The following is a 27652-nucleotide window of genomic DNA, read 5'->3' on the forward strand; positions in this document are numbered from 1 at the left end:
TTGGTATTCTATCCACAACCTTCAACATTCATCCCCTATACAACTGACACAAAGTGGCACTAGTATATATACCATCTACAAGATGTACTGCAGTAGCTCAACAAGACTCCCTCAACAGCACCTTTTAAACATGATTCTTGTGTCAGCTGAAAAGATAGGAGCAGTAGATGCTTGTGAATACCACTAATTGAAAGCTCTGCAACCAAGTCATGTGGCATTCTGATTTGAAGCTATTTGACTGTCATTGGGTCAAAATCCTAGAACTCCCTTTCCAACAGCACTGTGGACATTCCTACACCCCAAAGATTGCTGTGATTCAAGAAGTCAGCTTGTCAACATCTTCTCCAGTGTAATTATGAATTGGCAATAAATGCTGGCCTAATGTACACGTGTACACATCTTATGATCTAAAAGAAAAACAAATCTGGTCCTTACAATTGTGTGACATGATGTATGCAAAGTATCATGCCTCATCACTTTCTATGACTTGTTCTGAGTCTAAGTGTGTTGGCAGTGCCAATTAACCAGTGACTAAATGGAATTGTTGACAAGTTTGCTTCTTGGCAAAGTGTTTAAAACTTAAAGCCAGGCTGTTTACTGTCAATCAACGTTAATGTGCTCATTCTTCATGGCAATGCGCCTACCAATCAAAATCCACTTGCCTACCATTCAGTACACTTTGCTCATGCGGTATAAATGTTGGTTTTCCTCTAGAATTTGCAAAATGTCTTCTTTTTTGGTAATACTCAACTATGGTGTTGTTGAAGGAATACTAAAATGCCTGGATTCTGCAAACTGTAAACTTGTTGACTTCCCAAAAACCTTGCCATGTTCCATGTCTAGTTTCATTTAAGCACTTTTTGTAAACAACCTGCTCAACATTAGGGGTATTTCAATTGGCACTACATCTGTGCTGATAAAGTGGTTAACCCCAGCTATTTTACAGGCAGTTATCTATCTCTTTGGTGATTTCACCATATGGTCATCCCAAAATTGGGAGTAGGTAGATCTCTCAAATTCCTCAAACTTATTTTGGTCTTATAATAAAGATTCTAGATACTGTTTTAAGCAATCCACTCTACACACCCCAGAATGTGCATCCACTATCAAATACAGCAATTAAATGAATTTGTGACACAGCCATTCACTGCTAAGCTGAAGCTTCTTGGAACTAATGCAATTCCTTCTGATGATCAGTATTATCATCTTTTCCTTCCAAACTTTCCATGTCATGTCTAATTTCAGAAAGCTTTTCTTCCCATTGACAACAATGCATTATAAAATAACTTTATTTTGTGTGATCATAGAATCCCTACAGTGTGGAAACAGGTCCTTCAGCGCAACAAGTCCACATCAACCCTTACAGCATCCCACCCAGACCCATACCCCTACAATCCACCTAATCTACACATCCCTGAACACTACGTACAATTTACCATAGCAAATCCACCTAATCTGCAAATTTTTGGACTGTGGGAAAAAAGCAAGAGCACCCAGAGGAAACCCACTCACATAGGGACAACATGCAAACTCCACACAGATAGCCACCTGAGCGTGGAATCAAACCCAGGTCTCTGGCGTAGTGAGGCAGTAATGCTAACCACAGACCCACCATGCCAAAGTGTTTGCAGCCTCACCAGCAGGGAATTGAACCCCGGTCTCCCATGTGACAGGTGGGGACACTGACCACCATACTAGCGAGGATGGTACAAAAGCTGTCAGCTGCACTCGAGCCAGTCCAGCTTCTCCCCCACAGAACGTGCAGCCCTCCACTCCCTCTGCTCCATCCCAACCTCATCATTAAACCCGTGGACAAGGGAGATGCAGTTGTAGTATGGCGCAGTGACCGCTACATTACTGAGGCCAAACGCCAACTCTCTGACACCACCTCCTACCGTCCCCTGGATCATGAACCTACCCCTGAGCACCAAACCATTATCTCCCAAACCATCTACAACCTCATCACCTCAGGTGACCTCCCACCCACAGCCTCTAACCTCATTGTTCCTCAACCCTGCACCACCCGCTTCAATCTCCTTCCCAAAATCCACAAACCTGAGTGCCCGGGTCAACTCATTGTCTCCGCCTGCTCCTGCCACATCAAACTCATCTCCACCTATCTGGATTCCATTTTCTCCCCCTTGGTCCAGGTACTCCCTACCTACGTCTGTGACACCACCCACGCTCTCCATCTCTTCCAGAACTTCCAACTCCCCGGTCCCCAACACCTCATTTTCACTCCGGACATCCAGTCCCTATGCACCTGCATTCCCCATGCCGATGGCCTAAAACTTCTCTGCTTCTTCCTGTCCTGCAGACCCGACCAGTGCCCCTCCACTGACACCCTAATCCGCTTATCCGAACTCGTCCTCACCCTCAACAACTTCTCCTTTAATTGCTCCCACTTCCTGCAGACAAAGGAGTTGGCCATGGGTACCCGCACAGGCCCAAGCTATACCTGCCTCTTTGTACGTACATGGAACAATCCTTCTTCCAAAGCTACACTGGCCCTATCCCCCATCACTTCCTCCGTTACATTGATGACTGTTTCGGCACTGCCTCGTGTTCCCACAAGGAGCTCGAACAGTTCCTCCACTTCACTAACACCTTCCACCCCAACCTTAAGTTTACCTGGACCATTTCTGACACCTGTCTCTCCTTCCTGGACCTCTCTGTGTCCATCTCTGGCATCCACCTGGAAACCGATATCCATTTTAAACCTGCCGACTCCCACAACTACCTGGAATATTCCTCCTCTCACCCACCTTCCTGTAAAAATGCCATTCTCTATTCCCAATTCCTTCGCCTCTGCCGCATCTGCTCCTGAGATGAGGCATTCCACCCCCGAACATCCCAGATGTCCTCTTTTTACAAAAACCTCAACATCCCCTCCACAGTGATCAAAAATGCCCTCGACTGCGTCTCCCACATTTAATGCAACTCATCCCTCATACCCCCTATTTGCAATAATAACCAAAACAGAATCCTCCTCGTCCCCACGTACCATTTGACCAACCTCCAAATCCAACGCATCATCCTCCGACATTTCTGCCTTCTGCAATCCAACCCCACGAAAGACATTTTTCCCTCCCCACCCTTATGTGCTTTCTGGCGGGACCACTCTCTCCATGAATCCGTTGTCCGCTCACACACCCCTCCAGCCCCACCAACCCCAGCACTTTTCCCTGCAACCGAAGCAAGTGCTACACCTGCTCCTAAACCTCCCCCCTCACTTTGATCCCAGGCCCTAGGAAGACTTTTCACATCAAACAGATGTTCACCTGCTAATCTGTCAACGTTATATACTGTATCCACTGTTCCCGTTGTGGCCTCCTGTACATCAGGGAAACCAAATGGAGGCTTGGGGACTGCTTTGCGGAACACCCACACTCTGTTCGCAACAAACAACTACACCTCCCAGTCACGAACCATTTCATTTCCAACCCTCCCACTCCTGGGACGACATGTCCATCCTGGGCCTCCTGCATTGCCACAATGACACCACCCGAATGATGCAGGAACAGTATCTCATATTTCTCTTGGGAATTCTGCAGCCCAAGGGTATCAATGCGGACTTCACAAGCTTCAAAATCTCCCCTCCCCCGACCACATGCCAAACCAGCCCAGCTAGTCCCTGCCTCCCTAACCATTCCTCCCACCTCAAGCCCCACCCCCATCCCCTACCCACTAACTTCATCCCGCACCCCCTGACCTGTCTGTCCTCCCTGGACTGACCTATCCCCCCCAACTCCCCACCTACATTCACCTTCACTGACTCTAACCCTGCCTCTTTGACCCGTCTATGTCCTCTCACCCTATCTTCTCCCTTATCCATCTTCTATCCGCCTCCCCTGTTTCCCTATTTATTTCAGAATCCCCTTCCCCTCCCCTATTTCTGAAGAAGGGTCCTGACCCAGAACATCAAGCTTTCCTGCTCCTCTGATGCTGCTTGGCCTGCTGTGTTCATCCAGCTTCACACCGTGTTATCTCAGATTCTTCAGCATCAGCAGTTCCTACTATCTCTGGGATAATGTAGTGTTGGATTCTCAATGTGATGCAACAATGGAACTAATCAAGCTCAACTTTAAGAAAATAAGGAAAACCAAGAGATTATCACATGCAAACTCAAATGACATGTGGCTGGAAAAGGAAGGAGTGTTGGGAGGTCTTTATGACTTAATATCAAAGCGAGAATTTATGGAAATGGTTATTTAATTCATCATGTCTTTGAATTAGAATCCCTACAGTGTGGAAACAGGCCCTTTGGCCCAAAAAGTCCACACTGAACCTCAGAACATCCCACCCAGAACCATCCCCCTATAACCCACCTAATCTACACCTCCCCGAACACTATGGGCAATTTTGCATGACCAATCCACCTACCCTGCACATCTTTAGACTGTGGGAGGAAACCAGAGCACCCAGAGGAAACCCACACAGACACTGGGAGAATGTGCAAACTCCACACAGACAGTCACCCAAGGCTGGAATTGAATGCGGGTCCCTGGTTGCTGTGTGGCAGCAGTACTAACCACTTAGCCACCATGCTGCCCCTAAATGAATGAGCTTTATGAGCCAATGCTGTACTCTTCCATTTTCCCCATAACCCTGAACATTGCTTCTAAATAATCATATAGAACTCTCTTGAATGCTTTAGTTCCACACGCTTCCACCACATTTCCAGGCTGCATTCTACACCTTAACTACTGACTGAAGATTCTCTTTGCAAATCACATTCACTTTTATTGCAATTGCTTTATATCTGTGCCCTCTCATTGTCAATTCTTTTTGAGAGGGAACAATTTCTCATCCAAGTTCCTTTGTAGCCAAGATAACAAAGTGTGGGGCTGGATGAACACAGCAGGCCAAGCAGCATCTTAGGAGCACAAAAGCTGGCGTTTTGGGCCTAACGGTCTGTGTTCATCCAGCCCCACACTTTGTTATCTTGGATTCTCCAGCATCTGCAGTTTCCATTATCTCTGATCACTCCTTTGAAGCCAGATGAGATAACCAGAACCCAGGCACCAGGCAAGCAACACAGCCTTCGGAACTCTTGATTCTGGCCATAGAGGACAGTGTCTATTCCCCTAAATATCCTATCTCCAATTACAAACATATTTCTCTTTTTTTCCCTTCTTTTGAATGGCTCCCTGTACCATAGTGCTATGGTCGTTTTGCTCATCCTCCCTGCAGCCCCCACTCTCATCCACACAGGGAGCAAGAATCTCAAACCTATTAGACAATCTCAAGGACTGAGGCTCCTTCAACATTACTTCCTGAATCTTGTAGTCATACCCTCCTATTCCTGCACACTGACCAAATTGGAGGTAGTTAATTTAAGGGGCATCACTGCCTTATGAAACACAGTAGCCAGGTAACTCTCTACCTCCCTACTTGGTCACAATGTTTTGAAGCTCAGATTCCAGCTCATCAACTCTGAGCCAAAGTTCCTTAAGCAACCAACACTTGCTATAGATGTGGTCACTATGAACTACAATAGAGTTCACCAATTCCTACAGCATGCAGTTACAACACATTGCCTGGTCGTGCATCTCTCTTTTAATTACTTAGTTATTAATTTGATTTTAAAAAAATTCATACTGATTTGTAAATAATTCCCCTATTTACCTTAAATCTGAAAGTAGCCTATAATATATACATAATATAGATTTACACCAACCCTGCTTCTAATAGGAAGTGACAGTGTCAAGACCACAACTTCTTTATTGATAAAGTTCTAATCCATACCCATTATTCTACTTTATTTTTCCACTAAAACAGGCTGTCACCACATATGATAGCTTCTGCCTTCTGAATGTGCAATGAGTGATAAATTTCTTGCTGGCATTAACCTCTGCCTTACTGCTTCCTTGTCTTTAATGATATATTTTCTCCTAATTTAACCTCAGCCTTCACAATAACTTCCCTTGCCCAACTACAGCTATTCTTTGACGATACCTTGTTTTCCACATGCCTAAAAATTAACACCATTAACAGCCCTCCACCTCTTCTATCTCCTCTCCAAGCACTAAATGTTTTTTCTTTGGGGGCTTTTTCTTCAGTTAGGGCAAGTCTTTGATGAGATTAGCACTGAAGCACATCACTAGTATGTCTAAGTTGGAAGTAGTGAGTATGAACTCCTAGTGCCTGAAATAGTAAGAGTTCCATTCAGACAAGAAAAATATTTTTTAAAAATCAGACCGTATGAGGAACTCACTGGTTGAACTCAGACACTACTACCAACAGAATGCTGCACAACTTAATCAAAACTAGTGTTACTGTGAATGAAAATACAGATTTCTACACCTCATTGTAAAACAGCAAAAACATTTACCTGTAATTACCTGAAATGTGAATGAAAATGTTTGTTGACATTTTTGTGTTCCAGATTAATCGTAAAGTTGCAAAGATGTTATGCGATTTAGGTATGTAAATATATAACACTAATAAAATTGTTTGAAACCTACAGGTTCATATTTGCTCCCCTATAGTATCTGGCAAGAGCTGACTAACAACAACAGTAAAAAAATTCTGGCATAGTCCCCAGGCAAACTAACAGTTCAAATGTGGCCTCAATATATGCCTGTAGCACATGAAAGAGGAATTACATTAAAACACAATGGAATGTGAGCCTATTGTACTTTAAGCAGCAAGTATACCAACCATTCCATCACTCTTCTGAAAGGAGAAAAAATGGCCGTTGCAGTAGTAGTAGATTTAAGACTTGCAAAAAGTAATGCAAAGTAAAATCCAAAAATTGCTTTGTGGGAGTCTGGGACATGCTTTTCGCAGCACAGATCTTGATAATTGACCTGATAACTCATTTAAATGATTTTCAAAAAATTTACTTCAGAGATAGTAGGAACTGCAGATGCTGGAGAATCTGAGATAACAAGGTGTAGATCTGAATGAACACAGCAGGCCAAGCAGCATCATAGGAGCAGGAAAGCTGACATTTCGGGCCTAGACCGTTCTTCAGAAAAAATGTCTGAATGTTTTTTCTGAAGAAGGGTCTAGGCCTGAAACGTCAGCCTTCCTGGTCCTCTGATGCTACTTGGCCTATGGTGTTCATCCAGCTCTACACTTTGTTATCTCAGATTCTCCAGCATCTTCAGTTCCTGCTACCACTGTCATTGATTTTGTTTTGTACATGTATCAAGTTATTTGGACACACCTCCATAGGACTTGAACTCCAATCTTCAGGCACAGAGCTAAGAACACAAGCACAGTGCCACATGACTCCTGCAACTGATATAGGCTGGATAACTATTGAAGAGTATCAATGTGTAGTATGCATCAGAAGGTTCATAGTATGTCTCTATTTCTCTTCTGTCCTACTTTCACACTGATCTCTGGAAGATTAGTTGAATGGATCAAAGTATTGAATTTTGTGATTTAATCATCTGATGGTATTTGCAGAAAGACCACGCACCTCACTGGCTCGAGAAAACAACTTCAGTGTAAAAATGTTCACGTTCCAATTCTTCACAATGTTCTCATCAATCGTTTATATTGCATTTTTTCTGGGAAGGTAAGTACTGTGTAGGAAACTTGTGGTCAAATCTGCTACTTGACAAACTGTATTTAAAATTCAAGTGAACTATTACTACAGTTTCAGTCACAAGTATTCTCCTTGGAATCTTTCAAGTTTTGCAGTATCCAGTGATAATATGCAGCATGGTTAGAACACTTCTTTGAATCCGATTGTTTCCATTTTCCTCTCCTGAGGGTGGTCAATGCAAAATTGCAATGGGTATATTCATTATTTGAGCACTTAAGGAGCTGTTTGTGTCAATCCAGTATCCTCAGTAAATAACATTCTTTTCTGGCAAGTCACACTGATGCCACATTGGTGAAGGTATTAACAGGCCCAGTGGATGGTTGTCACAGAGTTCAGTAATTGTTCACTTGAATTTTAAACACAGTCTGTCAAGTAGCAGAAAGATCCTCAATCAGAATGCAATGTTCATTTGCTATCACTGTTGCTATTTTGGAGCTCACTTTTCCAGTTAACATCTTATCTCCAACTGGCACAGCTAAAAGTGTTCAGAAACCAAAAGAGCTCGCCCACCTCCCACCAGTACAATGTATAAAGATCATCAACTACCTACATGTTAGGTGTTGGTTTATTTCTTCTAAGTGGCGCTTAAATTCTACATGGGTTTTCTGTAGTAGTTCACAGTTGCAGAGGTCTGCAGGGAGTTGTATGGCATGTTATAAAATAGCTTCTTACTGAATTCAAGGCTTCTGCACAAAACTACCTGTTTCAAGACATTAGTTTACCAATAGGCATTCTTCTTGGATTATAGAATTTCTATGCAAAATAGAGAAGGACCATATAGAACAGGAAAACTGCTGGACGAGAAAGGAAGAGGGGAAAATGTTCCCAGCAGGAAATTGATATCCTCACTTAAACCTGTCACCTGTTAAATCTACACTGCAACCTCAGATCAGGGAAAGGATGGCACTGCCAGTGTTTATGAAAGTGAATATTGTGATAAATCTCTGGTGTGGAATTGATATTTGGAGATGATTTTTGCAACATCTTGCATATTCATTTTCACTGTTGTCTGAGGAAGGTCATCAATACTCCCTATTCATTGACAGCTAACTACATTTAACTCCCTTCTTCCAGAGAAAAGTTGTTGGAATGAAGATATGGCTTCACTAGGATTGCAATGTGCCATTGACAACTTACACATTATCTTGTGGGTGCTGCCTTGACAGCTTTGTCCTATACAGAACTGAAACAAACTGCAGCTGTCTGTTTTGTAGTGTGTTGGAGGCTCCAAAGAATGATGTTGGGCATTAAGGGCTATCTATGACAATATGCTCAACATGGATACAAATATGTGAGTTAAGAGCAAGAGTCAGCCATTTGGCCTCTTATATTTGCTCTGTAATTTAGTAGGATTACAGCTGATCTGATTGTAACCTTGCCTCCCTGCTTTTACCTTTCACTCCAAGAATCTCAAAAACTCTGCTTTCTACACCCTTTTTGAGGAAGAACGTTTCAAAGACTAATGAACTTCTGAGAAAAAATTTCACCTCATCTATGTATTAAACAGTGACCCCTTATTTTTAAATGGTGTCTCCTAGATTTTCCTACAAGTGAAAACATCCTCTCCGCATCCATCTTGTCAAGTTATCTTCAGATCATCAGTCAAAGCAGAGCTACAGTACAGGATGTGTTAAAGCTGGTCAGTGGAATGCTGAAGGTTCTAAATCTAATGCCCTTTACAAATTTAATCCTTCTATTCTTACATGCTTTGGCTTGGCCTACGTGAAACTTTGCCATTCAGTTAAAAGAGAATTAGGGATGGCCAATGTATGTGGGCCCTGCCATAAAACAGCCACATTCCATGAACAAACAAAAAGTGCTGCCTGGAGGACTCTGCAGGAGCATTTGGCAGAGTGGTCCAAGATTCACCATGGCCTGCCTCGTGCTATATAACCTTACCACTGTGAGAAGACTGCCTAAACTACCAACTAAATAGTGAACATGGCAGGAGCAGGAACTAGAAGAAGGAGAGGAAGCAACCTAGACAACTTCTTTCTGGCTATACTTTCATGAGACAACCATTGGAGTGCAATATGAATAACTGTGACCTCAATTTACCATCCAATGACAGTTACAATGGAATCCATTGCAAAAAATACCAAATTTATATGAAATCTTTCCACAAAAAAGTCCACAAGTCATTCTTGTGTAGCACCTTAACACTATCTTCTATGTACCTTTGCCTGCCCTAGTGCTATTATGCAGATATACCTCAGTGGCTACAGCAGGGCAGCTAAAAAGCCACAAAAGGTTCTGTGTTAGAGACTGCAAATGACCTTGGAGGTTGATAGTGAACAACTTCGATGGCAGCAGTGTAGGCTCCTGATACACTCCGAATGCTTTTCTCTTCTTTCTTTTCTCATTTTTTTTCCATTTTTTAGTTTTTTTTTTCTTTTCCACCTTACCTTCTGGAGGGAGCTTGGTTGTGGAATCAGTAGCTGAGGGCCTGGAACGGGTCTTTGGTGCATGGCAGCTGATGCAGTGCTCCCGCGGCTTCCTCAAAGTCCAAAGCATGGAAGCAGTTTGGTTACTCAGTTTATGCTGGATTGGGATTCAAGCAATCTGTGACAAGGTGATTGGTGAACCCGAATGATAGTTGGCAGCAAGGTGTCTAGTGAGTTGGGCTGGACTCAAGTGTTTGGCAGTGAGACGACATTGCAGAGGAGTGCATGCCCAGCGCAGAGTAGACTGATTCAAGCAAGGGAGAGATTGAGTGCAGTGTGGAGGAGATCAGACCTTCATGTGGAGTGCGAGCACTTGTAGGAAGCCCAGCATAGAGTGTCTGCGGACACATGGCTAGAAGGTACTGTATTTCTTTCATTTTTCTACTTTATACTAAGAAGGACTACAATGTTTAACTTCTAACTTATTTCTTTATTTTTCTACTTAGTAATCTTCTTAGTATTTTTCTACTAACTAAGATTTTGCATCTAGGTACCTTTGTACCTAAGAGATAATGGGAACTGCAGATGCTGGAGAATCCAAGATAACAAAGTGTGAAGCTGGATGAACACAGCAGGCCAAGCAGCATCTCAGGAGTACAAAAGCTGACGTTTTGGGCCTAGACCCTTCAGAGAGGGGAATGGGGTGAGGGTTCTGAAATAAATAGGGAGAGAGGGGGAGGCGAACCGAAGATGGATAGAGGAGAAAATAGGTGGAGAGGAGAGTATAGGTGGGGAGGTGGGGAGGGGATAGATCAGCCCGGGGAGGATGGACAGGTCAAGGAAGCAGGATGAGGTTAGTAGGTAGGTAATGGAGGTGTGGCTTGAGGTGGGAGGAGGGGATAGGTGAGATGAAGAACAGGTTAGGGAGGCGGGGACGTGCTGGGCTGGTTTTGGGATGCAATGGGGGAAGGGGAGATTTTGAAGCTTGTGAAATTCACATTGATACCGTTGGGCTGCAGGTTCCCAAGCGGAATATGAGTTGCTGTTCCTGCAACCTTCGGGTGGCATCATTGTGGCACTGCAGGAGGCCCATGATGGACATGTCATCTAAGGAATGGGAGGGGGAGTTAAAATGGTTCGCGACTGGGAGGTGCAGTTGTTTATTGCGAACTGAGCGGAGGTGTTCTGCAAAGCGGTCCCCAAGCCTCCGCTTGGTTTCCCCAATGTAGAGGAAGCCACACCAGGTACAGTGGATACAGTATACCACATTGGCAGATGTGCAGGTGAACTCTAGCTTCAAAATCTCCCCTTCCCCCACTGCATCCCAAAACCAGCCCAGCTCGTCCCCTCCCCCGACTGCATTCCAAAACCATCCTCACTTTTGTCTGTTTTTTGAAGAGAAAGTCATGAAAGCAGCAGAAGATGACAGTTATGCCCTTTATCTGAGATACTTGGCTTCCAACAACCACAAATTAAAAAAAACTCCATAATCTCTATACTATTTCCTGAACCTTATGCAAATTGGAATAGGGCAAAGCAGATTAGAGAGATCAGTACATGACTAAATAACTAGTGTGAGAGAAGTGGATTTTAGTTTTTAGGCACTGGCACCAGTACTGAAGAAAGTGGACCTGTAATGTTGGAACAATCTCCGCCTGAATCAAGATGGTGTCTGTGTTCATGTGAGCTCCATTAGTAGGGAAATAGACAGGATTTTAACCTAAAAAGCGGAGGGAAGGGATCAAATTTTGGAAGTTGCAGTAGTCTACTCGAAGAGTACAGACAAGGCAAGAAATATAGGTGTTAATATAGGAAATGATAAACAGATTGTGATAGGGACTAAAGACTTTGGGCTTAATCTCTCCAGACACTAAATGGTGTAGGAATGACAAAAGTTTGGCAAATCATATGAGATCAGCTATGAAGAGCTTTCTGCCATCAAGAGCATAAGTCTCATTTATCAAACAAATGTTGAAAGGCGAGTCGAGATTCTTTCTAGTGATCAGCGAGAAGCCTATTTGCATCCATTATCATCCTCATCATTTCTTCATCCTCCTCATGAATGTACAGTTTCCCATTCTCCATCTGCCAGATAGAAACTAATTGTTAAATTCACAGCATGAAAGACAGAGTTACCTGGCAACTCCAGCTCGCCATTTGCTCCTCCAGCCCTCCATCAGTTACCAACATCCCTGGGCACGCTCCATAGACAGTGACCTTATGTTGCCCATGTCAACCTAGCTGGGTGTCAATTTCTTCTAATGTATCTAAGGCAGATAAGACAAAGTGTACAGAGCAGCTGCTGACCACCAGTGCATGACTGGGTACATGGATGGGCTTCACTGTCACCAGGAATCTTGTGAGATGTCAGCAGTGGTCAATAGTTCTGCCTGAGGTGAGTTAGAGGATATAAGGAGTGGATTCTGGATGATCTCATATTGAATTGCAAAAGGCTAGTACGCAGGTATGGCAAGTAATTAGGAAAGCTAACAGAATGTTATTGTTTTTATGGTGGGAATTAAATACAAAAGTAGGAAGAATATCCTTCCATTATTTGGGATACAGTTGACACAACCTCAGGACTGTGGTGTAGTTTTAGCCACTTTATTGAAGGAAGGATGTCAATACATTGGAAGCAGTTCAGAGAAGGTAAACCAGATTAATACCTGGAATGGTCTGGTTGCCTTATTTGGAAATGCTGAACAGTCAGGCTTTTATCCACTGCTGTTTGGAATACTAGTTGATTGAAGCATTTAAAAATCTGAGATGTCCTGACCAGGTGGATATGGAGAGAATACTTCTTCTTTTGGGAGAATCCAGAACCAGGGGGTCATTATTTAAAAATAAGGTGTTGCCCATTTAAAGCAGCAATGAAACAATTGGTTTTCTTTCAGCTGGTTGTGAGTCTTTGGAACTCTCTTCTTGAAAGGTGGTGAAAGCACAGAGCTGAATCTTACAGGGATGTGAGCAATCTAGACAGTGGTGAGAAACATGGCAGAAGTGTGTAAGTCCAGTGAAATGCATCTCAATGTCAACAGGATCTCATTGCATCTTTTGACTAAGTTCCATGCATTGAGGCAAGATTTCTGTCAGGCAGAGGTGATTTTACAATTAAGGCAACTATTGCTTATTAATGATATCACTAATTTCACTTCTTGCCTTATTAATATGCAGCTTCCTATCTACCTTCTGCCATGAGCAAATCAGATGCTGAGAATTCTTGTCATGAAAGTCAGAGCAGGTACCTGGGAGCTTCAACTCACTGTTAGCCATCCATTCCACTCACCACACAACAACATCTCAGGGCATGGTGCATGGACACCAGCTGCTTGTACGTCTTGTTCAAGGACACTGGCATCAAATAGTTGCCTTCTTTGCAGGTTCTGCATGGCACTTCTATGATCTGCATGTTTGGAAGTACACACCTGCATTGCAGTGCGCACACTGAAGGACTGCCACAAAGGTACTTTGCACGCAAGGAAAGGCAACCATTTCATGAACTGGATCACACTACATTTCAGGGCTGCTTGCATGCTCGCTTAATGCTCACTCACTTTGTGCCTATCTACATGTTTGCAGCATCCGTATCTGGTAATGCTGGTTAGCACATTAATGCTTCAAGCAGAACCCAAAGTTATCAGAGCTGCCGTTTTTAGTTATTTTAATTAAATGCTTAGTTTTTAACAACTAGATCTAGTCTGAATCTATCCGATGATAGTAGTGCACAGAACACAATGGGGATGTCCTCACTTTGTACATGTAAATTTATTGCCATAGGAACTGCATGGTGGTCATTCCTACCAAATACTGTCATGGACAGCTGCATCTGCAACAAGTAAATTGGTGAGGATGTGATCACGTAGATTGTTCTCTCTAGTTGATTCTATCATTTTGATACTGGGTAGTCCTTAAGTTTTATTTGTCTTTGACTTTTCTGTTGAATTTTGATGCAATTGAGCAGCTTGCTAGGTCATCACAGGAGGCAGTTAAGAATCTGCCTAATTGATATAGGTTTGGAGTTACATATAGATGTAAGGAAGATTTATTTCCCTAAAGGACATTAGTGAATTAGATTTTTTAAAAAAAAGGAATCTAGTAGTTTCTTGATCATCATTCCTGAAATCAGTTCCTTTTTCCAGAATCATTTAATTAAATTTTAATTCTCCCATCTACTGTGGTGAGATTTGAATCATGTTTCAGGAGCTTTAATCCAGGTTTCGAGATTATTAGTCCAATAACAAGTACCATCGCTACTCTTCTTACAATGCAAATGAATTGTGATTGCTGTTGAATAAATGTACAATGATAATGTTGTGCTTTATGCACATATAATAATGGCTGATTGTATATTAACCATACAAATACAGTGCACATTGAATTTGGATTGCTAAGTCACTGTTTAAAGTGGTAGTGGTGTCAATGGGTTTAATGCGTAGAAACTCTACTGGGACAGAGACACTGATATTACAATTTTGCTGCGATACTTATATCCAAACATCATTAGAGAATTTCTATAATAGTAAACAACTGTAGTTGCTGGCAATGAGAAATAAAAATAGAAAATGCTAGAAATACTCAGGTTTGGCAACCTGTGGAGAGAGAAGCAGACATGACATTTCTGATCAATGTCCTTACATGATCACCCTCAACTCTACTTCTTTTTCCACAGATACAGGAAACCTGCTTAGTATTGTACCATTTTCTGTTTTTATGAGAGAAACTCCCATTAAGGTGCCTTTGGTAATGCACAGCGTTGGTGAAGTTGGGTAGAGTATTGGTGGATTAGAAGGCAGGATGTTAGAATTTGATGTTTGTAAAATGATAGTGGGAAGAGTGCATGGTGCCTTTAAAAGATTGTGTCTTTTCTAGGCTTAGAGATTTAAAAACATATGCAGATGCATAGAGAGCTCCTGAAATTGAAACAATGTATCAAAATACCATGCGGTTAGCAACACAGGCAGTAGTTTGTTACGTTACTAAGGAAAGCACTTTGCAAATCGGCCAATAATTTAAACCAGGCACTTAGAAACTAAAAACCAATTAAATTTAAATCTGTAGGTTTTGACAACCTAGGACCAATCCCATTGTAAGAAAATATTCGGTCATTAGGGATAGAAAAGAAGAGGGTAATTGAAAGTCAGTGTGAAAGCAACTGCCATCTAATAGAGTTAACAACCCTTCAGCTCAAAAGAAGAAAAACAAATCACCGGTTCACACATAATTCTTTAAGCTCTTAGAGTACCCATCATCTAACTAAAAGTGTAGCGGCACTCTAACCTAATATTCCTGATCTTAAGAATTTGACAGACCGGTGTTCCTGTCGCAAGAATTCAATGGAGAAAGACATTCTGGACTGAGAATCAGTGGAGAGGGTGCAGAACATTCTGGAAGTATCCTGGCTATAATTTCGAGACTAAGTTTCAAGTTCTTTTAAATTGTTAGTTTGATTTATTTGTGAGACTTATATATGATAGAATAGGATGCCATTAGAATTTTATTTTGTTTGGGAAGTGTTATTAGTTAAGGGAGAATTGTTCTGTTTGTCAGTAGTTCTGTTAATTTGTTTACTGTTAGAGTTAGATAAATAAATTGTTACTGTTGACTGTAGAGTAAGTGAAAAGATTTCATTACATTTAACCACTCCTTTATAAGAGATTAGGAGGTGAAAGGCAGGTTTTCACACTTCCTTTAACAGATTGAGGTGAAGCGAGTTTCTATGGGTGTTTCGATCTTAATTATCAGAGCGGGGTCGACCTCTACTTCATTAACAACAGCATGCTCAATGTGTTGCAGGAATACATTAGATATTAAGTTTGCAATAAAAATGCATTAAGGAGTGCATAATAGTACCAGACTGCTGACCCTTTACTGCAGTAACCAGTTTGTTTCTCTGCTAGGATTAATGGCCACCCAAGTGATTATGTAAGAATAGCAGGACAGTGGCGACTGGAGGAAGTGAGTTGCAATTTTCTGTATTATTTTGTTCACAAAGGCTTAAGACACCATGTTACATATAATAGAAATGACTTCTGCTGGGACAAACAGAGCCTCTACTGTAATAGAGATATATTAGCCTTTGTTTTTCTCTTAATGTCACCTGATTCTCATCTGGTGTCACAGGATGCACAAATGGGAAATTGAGTTGTTATTTGTGATGTCGGATTCTCATCCATTTTTTTCACTTACCTAATTTTCCACTATAACTTTAAATACAGACATGTTTCTCTGGATTGAGTTGGTGTATTTAATGGAGATGTTTGTGTCATACTCCTCATTTTACCTGTGAACAGATACAGTCTCTTCAAAAAGCTCTGATACAGTTACAAGTATCCCTAGTCTAAGCTCCTGGGCCTAAATTCCAGATCAATCATGGTGAATTCTTCCAATTAATCTTTCATTTATTGCATGTTGTTGAAGAACATACCTACTACATTTGAATATATTTGCTGTCCTATAAACTTCCTTCTTAAAAGCAAGCCTATAGAGATCTGGCTTCCCAGGCTTTTCCCAGGGCAACAACTCCTGATCCCCCCCTAAAGAAGTATCTTCCTCCATATGTTTCATCCTCAGAATCTCCTGAACAAATGGGTTGCCCCATATCCAGGCTTGCCATGTAATTTTGTAAAATCTATTTGTTCTTGGGATGTAATAGAACTCCAGGTAGTGAGCTTTGGTCTTAAAGTGTGACAGTCCTTGTAGTGATGGTGCTCCAAATATGAGAGGGAATTTGATGATTTTGTCTCTGCAGCAATAAATAAATTGTACATATTTAAATCAGGTGTTCGCTAGTAAAGCAACAGCTGCAGGAGAAATGCAGAGAAAAGAACCTAACCCTGTACATGACCTTCTTTGAAGGTCTTTGCCACTGTCAATCAGAAGCGTTATGAAGAATCCTTCTCTGCTTTGGTTGCACCATGAAGTTTGTCACCATCCTTCACCTGCTCAATGATGACATGGAAGTTGTGATAATGACAAATAGTTCCACCATCGATCCATTCCATATTTGTACCGGTGTCACGCAGGGCTGCCTTATTTTCCGAACATTATTTTTGGTCTACCTCACTGCAATGTTTCACCTTACCACTGATAAGCCTGCACTGGAGTGGAGCTAACTTACAGAACCGGTGGGAAATTATTCAATCGCCTCCGCCTTCAAGCCAAAACTAGTCATCCCAACCAGTGGCATCGAACAATAGTACTCAGATGATGCTTGCATATGTGCAATCTCAGAGGATGTACTCCAGTACATCATCAGCACCTTTATGGAGACATATGAGCATATGAGTATCAAGCTGAACATCTGCAAGATGCACGTCCTCCATTAACCTGGCCTGGCATTGTGGAGTGAACCCCCGATCATCAAGGTCGACGGAGGTGTTTTGGAGAATGGTGACTACCTCAGGAGTGCCCTGTTGACCAAAGCAGTTATTGGTGAAGAGATCTAGCACCACTTCCAAAGTGCCAGCGCATCCTGAAGAAAAGGGTGTTCAAGGATAACATTAGATCCGACACCAAGGTCATGGTTTACAGAGCTGTAGTCATTCCTGCCCTCCTATATGGGTCTGAGATGTGGACTGTCTACAGGAGACACCTCCAGGCACTGGAGCAGTACCATTAATGCTGCCCGCACAAGATCCTGCAAATCCACTGGGAAGAAAGACAAACCAATACCAGCATCCTTGATCAGGCCAACATCGCCAGCATCAAGGCATTGACCACACTTGATCAAATATGCTGGGCTGGGCACATCATCTGCATAACTGACATAAGACTCCCCAAGCAGTTGCTCTACTCACTGCTTCAAAAAAGGTGAGCCCCAGGTGGATGGAGGAAACGCTTCAGTGATACCCTCAAGGCTTCACTGGGAAAGTGCGGCATTCCCATAGATACCTGGGAATCACAGGCTCAAGACATTCCAAAATGGAGGAGGACCATCCAGGAAGGTGTGAGCATCTCAAGACTTGCTGTCAGGGAAAAATAGAAGTTAGACGAAAACAGCAAAAGGAGCATGCTGCCACAGCCATGCCCCACCCCTTCCTATGACTACCTCCTTCCCCAAATGTAACAGCGCCTGCAGTAGCTGCACTGGTTTGTACAGCCACGTACGGCCTCACCCTGAGAATGGAAGAGAATAATCCTTGTCCATGAGGGGCCTCCAAAGATGATTGCTAGAAATGGTTTCCATGGACTTCCTGTACTTATCCTTCTCTACAACAAACATCATGGGACTGCAGAGTTTTTGTTGAACTTTGGTGAATAGCTGTATTGCGCAGCTAATGGATTGGTGACTATTGTGTTCGGTGAAAGGAAACCAATTAACTGGATTGTTGAATTACTGGAATGGTGTTGCATTTCATGAGAATTGTAACTATAAATAAGATACAATTTCCACGGAAACCTGTTTGGAGAAACTGTGTATATGAGAATTCTTCACTCCCTTCCGAACACTCATGAATGAAAATAATGATATGTTGTGTTTTTACATTCTAGTGCCATCCAAGTGGCTGCATGACAGATCTCTTCATCCAAATGGCTGTTGTAATGATACTGAAACAAATTCTGAGCAGCTGTGTGCAGTATGCTGTACCGTAAGTTAACCTTGGCCAGAAGCAAATATTCTTAACTTACAGACCACAGTTTGTTAAATGCAGGATATCACTAGGGCCGAATCGCATAAAGATTGACATGTCTTGCCACTGGGGATTTAGTTCTACTGTATCCCAATATTCTGTGCTCTTTGGCATCCAAACCTGCACTATACAATATATGATCCCCAATGATGCAGGATGTCACAGTATCATTTGTTGTAATATTTGCATACCTATAGAACATTATCATTTTGCTTCAAAGAACTTTGGGAAGTTACTTTGAAAAGCAGCATTATAAACAGTATGTCATTGATCATCTAGCTGTACAATAAATTACAGTGGGTTCCATTTCAAACTTGCTTATACAGGCTATATTCTAACAACATGTGCTGTTGGCATGGCTATGCAGAAATCTGCCCCCTTTTTCCTGCTTTTGGAGGCAATGACAACTATCACAATAAGATGAGAATTAAATATGACTGAAGTTCAAGGTCATTGAAAGGACAGTGGACTTTCAGATATGTAATACAATTATAAAAAAATTTAAACCTGTTTGCTATTGTTCTTCCATGAAAGCAATTAAGATAATGTGTGAATTTTGAAAATACGAGCCTTTGTCCATTCTTTATTTGGTGTTAGATTTTAATAACGTTATGCACAACACACATGTCCTAAAATCAATGGGTAATATAATTCTGTCCTTCTTAAAAATGTCAATGCTGTAATGAATTTTATAGTCATCAAGGTAAACACTATCCATCTTCATTTGTCTCTCCTGCAGCTCTTTTTTACAGCTTTGATTCATCTTTACTAGAAGACTGGAAAAAGTCATAACGTGTACTGCTGTCAATAAATGTTCAAGTTAGTCAATGAGATAGAAATCCAAAACAATTTCCTTAGCGGGTAGAGTTTATTAACTAATCGGTGTCACAGCCCTTTCCATCTCATTGTTACAGGTGCTCCCTAGATGCACTCAGACAAACAATAGCCACTATCTCTTTCTCCTTAAACTTAAAAACCTAACAATTTTATTAACCAACATTAACACAGGAGAGGCAAATGAGAATTACTAGAGGTAAAAAGCAGAGTGGTGAGTTGGTGGTGGGAAAAAAATATAGTTGTGTGTAAGAGCACTTCTGGGGTTTTTTAAAAAAAGAAAAAAAATTAAAAGTCAGGGTGCTGCTGAGGGCCTCTTGTTGTGCCGTGATGGTGTGTCTACCTCTGGGCCAGAAGACATAGGTTCAAGACCAGATATGTGTCAGAAAGGTTGATTAGAAATTATCTTAAAGCTAGGGCAACAAAAGAAACAGCAAATCAGAACAACTCCAAATGCTGTATAGAATTAGTTGGAAACTAATTGGTAGAAGAAGTAGCAGTGTTGGACCATTCAAGAGCAAGACTCCAGGGCTTTATTGATTGAGCAGTAGGAAGTCAGGTGAGTGGAATACTTTCAAGGAATTCTCAATCAACTGCCTGAACCCAACCTCAGCTCAACATCTGAGGTTTGATAACAAAATTGCAGCTGATCATCATCCTGGAAGAAACTGTCATATCAGAGGTCCAAATATGACATCAAAATATGACAATAACACCTTCACATGGTGGATCTTCTAACTCTTCCACCTCTATATGTAGATGTATCTCCAATTCTGTTGTAGCTTGCAAAATGTGCTGAATCCAACCCTTACAAGAAAAGACAAAAATCTAGGCAAAGTGACATTTGATTAGATTATGTGTACTGAGGAACAGAGAAAAGCCTCATCTTACGTGCTTTACAGGCAGGCCGTACTATATAAATGCATTAGGGTAACAGAACATTGTGCAGGATTCAACGTTACAACTGCCAAGAAGATGCAGACAGAGATCAACATTAACCTTAACATTAGAGATTAACATCAGTTGGACGTGCATTATCAGAAGGTGCAAAATTATATAGATCAAGTTATTCCCTAGAGTATAAGGAAATCTAGTATTATGCACTTTTAATTAATTTCAATTATGAATGTTTTACAGATCCCTGACATATCAATGGAAAAAATACAACAAAAAAAACGCAGACAATGATGTGAAGGATGCAACAACAAAACACTGGGTAAAAAACTACAACTTGAACCATGTCAACTCTTTTAGTTTATTCAACGAGTTTTTGGAAATGGGTATGTTTTGCTCTACTTAAATACATTTTCTTTTTCATTTTAGCCATCTGCTCATCTTTGGGCCTCCAATGAATTCCCTCTCCAAATTGTAATCTAGAACCTAGACATTGTTGCACACACAATATTCTCTTGTACATTTATTTTCTAATCTCTTTCTTGATATTATGCCACTATAATATTTTAAAAATAATAATATTATAGTTGTGCAATTGGTTTTAACAATATTCACAAGAAATCTGGATATAGAACTGATACATAAGGAAAAATAAGACCATAAGACATAGGAATGGAAGTAAGGCCATTCGGCCCATCAATTCCACTCTGCCATTTAAATCATGGCTGATGGGCATTTCAACACCACTTCCCTGCACTCTCCCCGTAGCCCTTGATTCCTTTTGAGATCAAAAATTTGTCGATCTCTGCCTTGAAGGCATCCAACCTCCTGGCCGCCACTGAAAAATCAGGAATGCAAAGTATTTTTGTGAATACAAGGACACGGATTTACTTAATTTGCAATGGAAAAGAAAGACAGAGCAAGTTATAAAGGAAAATACTTTCTGGGGAAGGATTGCATCTCTTTTTTTCCCATTTGGATGCTGAAAAGATGAGTTTTGTTGAATATAATTCAGAGTGAATTGGAAATCAAATGGTACTCCATTCAAATAGGAACATAAGGCAGAAAAAGAAATGTTGGAATATGTGAAGAGATCCACAAAATATAAGTGAGGGAAGTGATGCTGAAGCACCACAAAGCATTAAGAGAGATCATGTGAAGAATTTTATGCAACTGTGGTCACCTAATATTTACCACAAGATGTAGAAGCAACAGAAAGGATTGATGGAAGCTAACCAGAATAATTTGGCTTTGGTGATAATGGGAACTGCAGATGCTGGAGAATCCAAGATAATAAAATGTGAGGCTGGATGAACACCTGCTGGGCCTGCTGTGTTCATCCAGCCTCACATTTTATTAATTTGGCTTTGGATTGCTTCAAAAAGAAAGCAAGGCCATGATTCAGTTTTTCTTTAATGGATCATCTTTAATGGATTTTCTTTAATGATTTTTGTATGTAGAAATATTTTGTGAAAAATTTAATAACTTAACAGATATAATTCTGAATTAGAATGGCCAAAATTTAAACACTGAAAAGAAGTACTGATGTTCTAGATATTGACTGTTGAAGGTCCCAAAAGATGATGAATCAATTTTGGATATAACAAAGCAGAGAAATAAGGGTGTATCATTCACAAAGGCAATTGTTATTATCTAATGATCTCTGCTAGTAAGGATTAGATTTGGTTTTGTTGTCCTTTTTGGTGAATAGCCTATTAACGCTCACTGTTTGAGTCAATATATGGAAATTTGAACCTTGACTGAAGTATTGGAGGGTATTAAGTTCCCATGGAACTGTACTGTAGCAATAATCTTGACAGATGGTTGTAATAATAGTTCGGAATGTGTGTAAACTCCAGATTTAAATTGTAACAGGAAATAGAATGTGAAAATCCAAACCAAGAAATTTAATGTTTCTTCACAAAGAATAGGCACTTATTCCAGTAAATTTTGCATTTATATTAACAGTTTGTTTTTCCTTTTCAGCCATTCAATATGGTTTCACCACAATATTTGTTGCAGCTTTCCCACTGGCTCCTCTACTTGCATTTCTGAATAATTTATTTGAAATTCGATTGGATGCCAGAAAGATGCTTGTGCTTCAAAGGCGGCCAATACCACGAAAAGCAAAAGATATTGGTAATGTTTTAATGATCTGTGTTGTTACATAGAATTGAGTGTGCATGCATTCCAAAGTCAAAAGTTTGAAATACGTATGAGTGTGAAATATACTTTAATGTGATCAGATGCTCTAGTTTATTTCTCCATCAGCCCCCCTCAAAAGCCCCAATGCCTTGTGGCACATCTAAGCTCTGAAGGTTATAGTTCCATCTAGCAGTGACTTGAAACTCTGATGACTTCAAGCACATACTTTACATAGATATTTCTGGGATTTTAAATCAAAATTTGGTACGCATTGAATACGCCTGCTCAAATATAGTTTGATGTATTGAAAATTATTATCTACAACACATAAAGCCACATGTTACTGCCATGGCAACACTAGATGCAAGTGTACCATTTTTATTCATGAAAAGTAAAAATTCTAAGACTAAAGTTTTGTAAAAAAGTATGGAGCCAATTTCTCCACAAGTTAAATCTTTACAAAAGTTGAAATCCATATTCTCCCATTGCTTCACAACTGCATCAGCTATGTTGGAGACTATTCCCATCAATCCCTCTCCCAAACATGTATAAACTGGGTTGAGAAGTATTTTTATCATTAAATACGTATTTATAAATAATTAGTAACCTACATGGAGATGGACATTAACTCTTTAAATTCATAGAGTGGTACAATATAAAAAATGCCATTCAACTCTCAACGTCTGTGCTGACCAACAAACACCAAACTGTGCTAATCCCATTTGGTCCATAGTCCTGACATTTTAAGTACTTCTTAAATATTCTAAGAGAGTCTGTCTCCACTGCCCTCTCAGTCAGCATGACCCACATTTCTACCATCTACTGGGTGATTTTTGTTCTCTCCGAACTCCACTAAATCACTTACTCCTCATTTTAAATTATGCTCTCTGCTCTTAAACACCAAGGAGAGAGACACTCATGATCTACTCTGTCTTTCATAATTTTGTATACCTCAGTTAGATTCACTCCCTCAGCCTCCTCTGCTTCGAGGTAAACAAACACAGCCAATCCATCTCTTCTCAAAACTGAGACTTTTCATCCCAGGCAACATCCTCGTGATCTTCTCTGCACTCTCTTGTCCTTTGATAGTGCTGTAACCAGAATCTCTCACAGTATTCCATCAGTAGCCCAACCAATGTTTTATAAAGTTGCAAGAAGATTTAGGTTTTTAGATTTTAGATTTTATCGTCACGTGTACACAAGTACAGAAGTACAGTGAAAAGTGTATAATGTTGCCACGCATGGCATCATCTTAGGTACCAAGGTACTGAGGTACAAAATAGCTATAACAAAGTAGTAAGAGAAATGAGATTCAAAAAGTTAAGCATTACTTCAAAGAATAGTGGAACAATAAAGAAATAGTTAATAGTTTAATTAAAGTCTTTCATAGTTTAAACTAGGAAAATAAAGGAATAAGTTAAACATTCAACAGTCTGAGTCCACCACTTCTCTCACTCTGCTGTCTGTTCTTGTCGTCGCTGCCACATAAACCATCACTGTTGCTGAAACTGCCACCTCCATGACCTTCCCCAGTGCCTCAGGAACATGCACTCACATGCCACATCAAAACACCACCATGAGTTACCAAGAGATTAGCCGACATATCGCCGAGACCCCAGGCTGGGACCCGACACGAACCACAGAGAGACCAGGCTGGGACCCGCCTCAAGCCACAGAAAGACCAGGCTGGGACCCGCCACGAGCCACAGAGAGACCAGGCTGGGACGGGCCACGAGCCACAGAGAGACCAAGCTGGGAGTTGCCGTGAGCCACAAATAGACTAGGCTGAGAGCCGCCATAAACTGCAGAGAGACCAGACTGAGGGCTGCTGGGAGACCAGGCTGGGACCCACCATGAGCTGCAGAGAGACCAGGCTGGGACCCACCATGAGCTGCCAAGAGACCATACAGAAAGCTGCCATATCACTGAGAGACCAGGCTGAAACCCACTGCAAGGCGCAGACAAACCAGGCTGAGAGCCTCTGAGAGACCATGTTGGGACCCACCGCGAACTGCTGAGAGACCAGGCTGAGAGCTGCCACACTGCTGAGAGACCAGGCCCAGGACCTACGACAAGCTGTGGGAGATCAGGTTGAGAACTGCTATGGGCTGCGAGAGACCAGGCCAGGACCCATCACGAGCCACCAAGGGATCCCAGGCTAGGACCTGCCACGAGCAGCCGAGCGACCAAAGAGGGGAAGAAAGTGAAGGAAATAGGAGGAGTGGAGGGGCTCCGTTTGGTGCGTCTTATGCTGCTGCCATTTTGACCGGAAGTAGATGAGACAACAAGACTCCTATTTTCTATGCCCTGGCTTTTGAAGACAAGTATCCCTATGCCTTCTTCACTACTCTGTCTACCTGTGCTGACACCTTCAGGATCTATGGACTTGTACACCAGGATCCCTTTGTTCCTCAGTATTCCCAAGACACCTACCATTCGTTGTGCACACCCTCTTATTAGAACTCCCTTATCAGTACATTGAATTGATTACGTTTATCAAATTCAAACATAAAAATCATATATACAAATTGATAAGTATATGATTTCACTCCATTCACAGAACAGAGTACCATTTGGCATCAGAGCATTCACGAAATGTGCATGAAACTCAATGAAGATAATCTTCCTCATCTTCAGACTAAATAATTGTACCCAATCTTTTCCTGATTGTATCATCATGTGTCAGTCATATCATTCCACAAAAAATTATCTTCTGTGCCAGCAAGAACATTGAATAACCTACATTTCCTGAACGGTTTGATATCAATCTCTATTCTGATTTAATCCCAGGTCCTTACAACCCACTCGCATAATATTATAATTTCTGAACAATTATTCCACCTCCCTTGGCAAATGTCTTCTCTCTACCTGTCATCCAGTCATTCCACATTTTTCTATCCTTGAAGAGCTTGTTTGGCAACATATCCAAAGGTTGAACAAAGTTGTCTGAACCAATGGAAATCACTCTAGTATCACTTTTGTGACCTAACTTCAGCATAAACATCATCGACAGGGTACAATTTTAACCTGTTCCAACTGAGAAGATTTTTTTCTTTACATGATCTTCTGGATTGGAATTTCCGAACTTTCCTCAGCTATGTTTTCAAGCTACTTTCATTCATCCTTTACTGTGGATGAGAACAATGTGTTTTGGGAATTGCTGTTTCAGCTGGGATTTTCTCTTCAATATTGATTAAGTGATATAACCTCTATGCCATTAGATACACATGGCAGCACAACTTTGAAGCTACAATTTTCATGGCCAGTCGTCCTCATCAACACTGTTTTCTCTCCAACATTGCTTACTGTTTGACTACTGACATGTCAAAATTCATTTATTCATCCTTGTTCACAATTTAGACCAATTCCTTCCCATTCTTTTGTGCATGTTTGATTGTAAGCCACTTAAATGTGATAAGCCTGTAATTAAATTTTGTGAAATCTTAGTCTTTGCTTTTCTTCACAAATGTGATATACCATCTAGGGCTGGTTTTGAAATCTGTAAGGCCCAATTTTCTTGTGTGTTTTGGGTGAAGGTCCAAGTAGATCCCCATGAAAATGACAGCCCATGAGTCTATGCTGTCAATTTTCATTGATCTATTTTGTAACTTCATTTTCCAAGTCTAGCCACAGGACTTGTCATCCAATCTCTCAACATTCTTTTCCAATACTTTCAATGCTGTAACTCCTTCACAATTACTTGTTTGCTGTACAACCTCAATTATTTTAAAGTTCACACTGGACTGTGAATCTACGATTCCTTCTTGATAACAAGTTTCCAAATTAGAGGCAGGATTGGCAGGTATGCATTGCACACTAATGAAGCAATACCATTGATAAATGGGTTGAACAGAGCAGACACAAGAAGAAGAACAGTTGCCCTCAATGTTGTGCTATTCCATGGATCCTGTTAGTGAGTCAATTTGCAACAAGGTCAGTTTCACTTCAATAGTGAAGTGGCTCTTACGTACAGTGTTTGGAACTTTTGGACAAAAATACAAAATTGACTTTTAAACAAGGTTCCTGTGGCACAACACTTGTTGCATATTGCTAATCTGAAAGTGATCCATTTGTGCCTATCTGCTCCCTGTTAGCCAGCTCATCATCTATCATGCCAATATGCTACCTGCTAAAGCTTTTATTTCCTGCGATAACCTTTATGGCACCTTGTCAAACTTGAACGTATTATTCCAAGATTCATCTAAGTCATTTACATCCATAGCAAATACTGAAGCCCAAGCACTGACCCTCGCAAGAGTACCACTCTGATTACATCCTGACATCCAGAACAGCTTGTCAATTCTTGCTCTGTTTGCTTTCCATTAGTCAATCCTTGCTCAATGCTAACGCATTTCAACAATCTTATGTTTCAACTTCTTGTGTGGCACTTTATCAAAAGCCTTCACAAATGCCAAATAAATCGAATCCACTCATTCTCCTTTATTCACCATGTGTGATAGATTTTTCAAACATAATCTTCCTAGGGATAATGGTGATTTTTTATTAAAAGCTGCTCAGTATTGACTATCCTCCTGTAAGAACAAAACCCCCGGCTGAGGACAAAGACTCAAGAGGCAGGCAGAATTCAGGCACATGGCAGTTTTTATTCTTCAAGCATTCACCGGATCATGTAGGGACAGGGCCAAAGATTCTCGCCCGAACCTGGCCTCAACATGAGAACTCAGTTGTTCCCCTAATCTTTAGCTCAATTCGGAAGCGTGATAAGTGACGCTCTGATGTTTACAGTGAAATACAATTTTTTATACAATTTATGTTTCAATAATCACATACAATGTGTTCACTCTGCCCTTCTCCTTATTCTTTACATCCAATCCGGTGAAACACCTAATCAATGATGCATATCACTGTGGACAGCCCTCGGATCTCATGATCTCATGGTGTTTAACAGACATTGTAATCTCCAGGCCTTGGGATTTTTCTATGGATGCTAATAATTCATGTTCCAAAGTCACTGACGGTACTCCTCAGTCATATCCCTGTCTTACTTGTCTCTAAGGACTGCTTGAATTCTGTTGCTCATTATGTTTCATTTATTATTTCCATCAAATTTTGTTACTCCTCATATTTTTCCACTGTCCTAATTATATATAAAAAACAAAAAAAAGTTGATTCTAACTAACTGCTATAAGATTCATAATATTAATTTCTATTATAAAGTTTTTTTTATAATTGCCTCTGCTGCT

The 27652-nt window shown here is 41.0% G+C and overlaps 1 protein-coding gene across 4 annotated transcripts in view; it reads left to right on the plus strand.

The window, feature by feature from the left end:
* The window catches only part of LOC125459148 (anoctamin-9-like), a 138688-nt gene that overhangs the window by 87667 nt on the left and 23369 nt on the right, over window positions 1–27652 (plus strand). For all 4 annotated transcript variants that reach the window (XM_048545126.2, XM_048545125.2, XM_048545127.2 and 1 more), the window contains 6 exons: window positions 6389–6425; window positions 7420–7531; window positions 15843–15900; window positions 18436–18533; window positions 20547–20689; window positions 22290–22442. In XM_048545126.2, coding sequence (XP_048401083.2) covers window positions 6389–6425; window positions 7420–7531; window positions 15843–15900; window positions 18436–18533; window positions 20547–20689; window positions 22290–22442 — 601 coding nt within the window. The remainder of the gene's footprint in view (window positions 1–6388; window positions 6426–7419; window positions 7532–15842; window positions 15901–18435; window positions 18534–20546; window positions 20690–22289; window positions 22443–27652) is intronic.

This window comes from Stegostoma tigrinum, chromosome 17, assembly GCF_030684315.1.
Source record: "Stegostoma tigrinum isolate sSteTig4 chromosome 17, sSteTig4.hap1, whole genome shotgun sequence".
Taxonomy (NCBI): domain Eukaryota; kingdom Metazoa; phylum Chordata; class Chondrichthyes; order Orectolobiformes; family Stegostomatidae; genus Stegostoma; species Stegostoma tigrinum.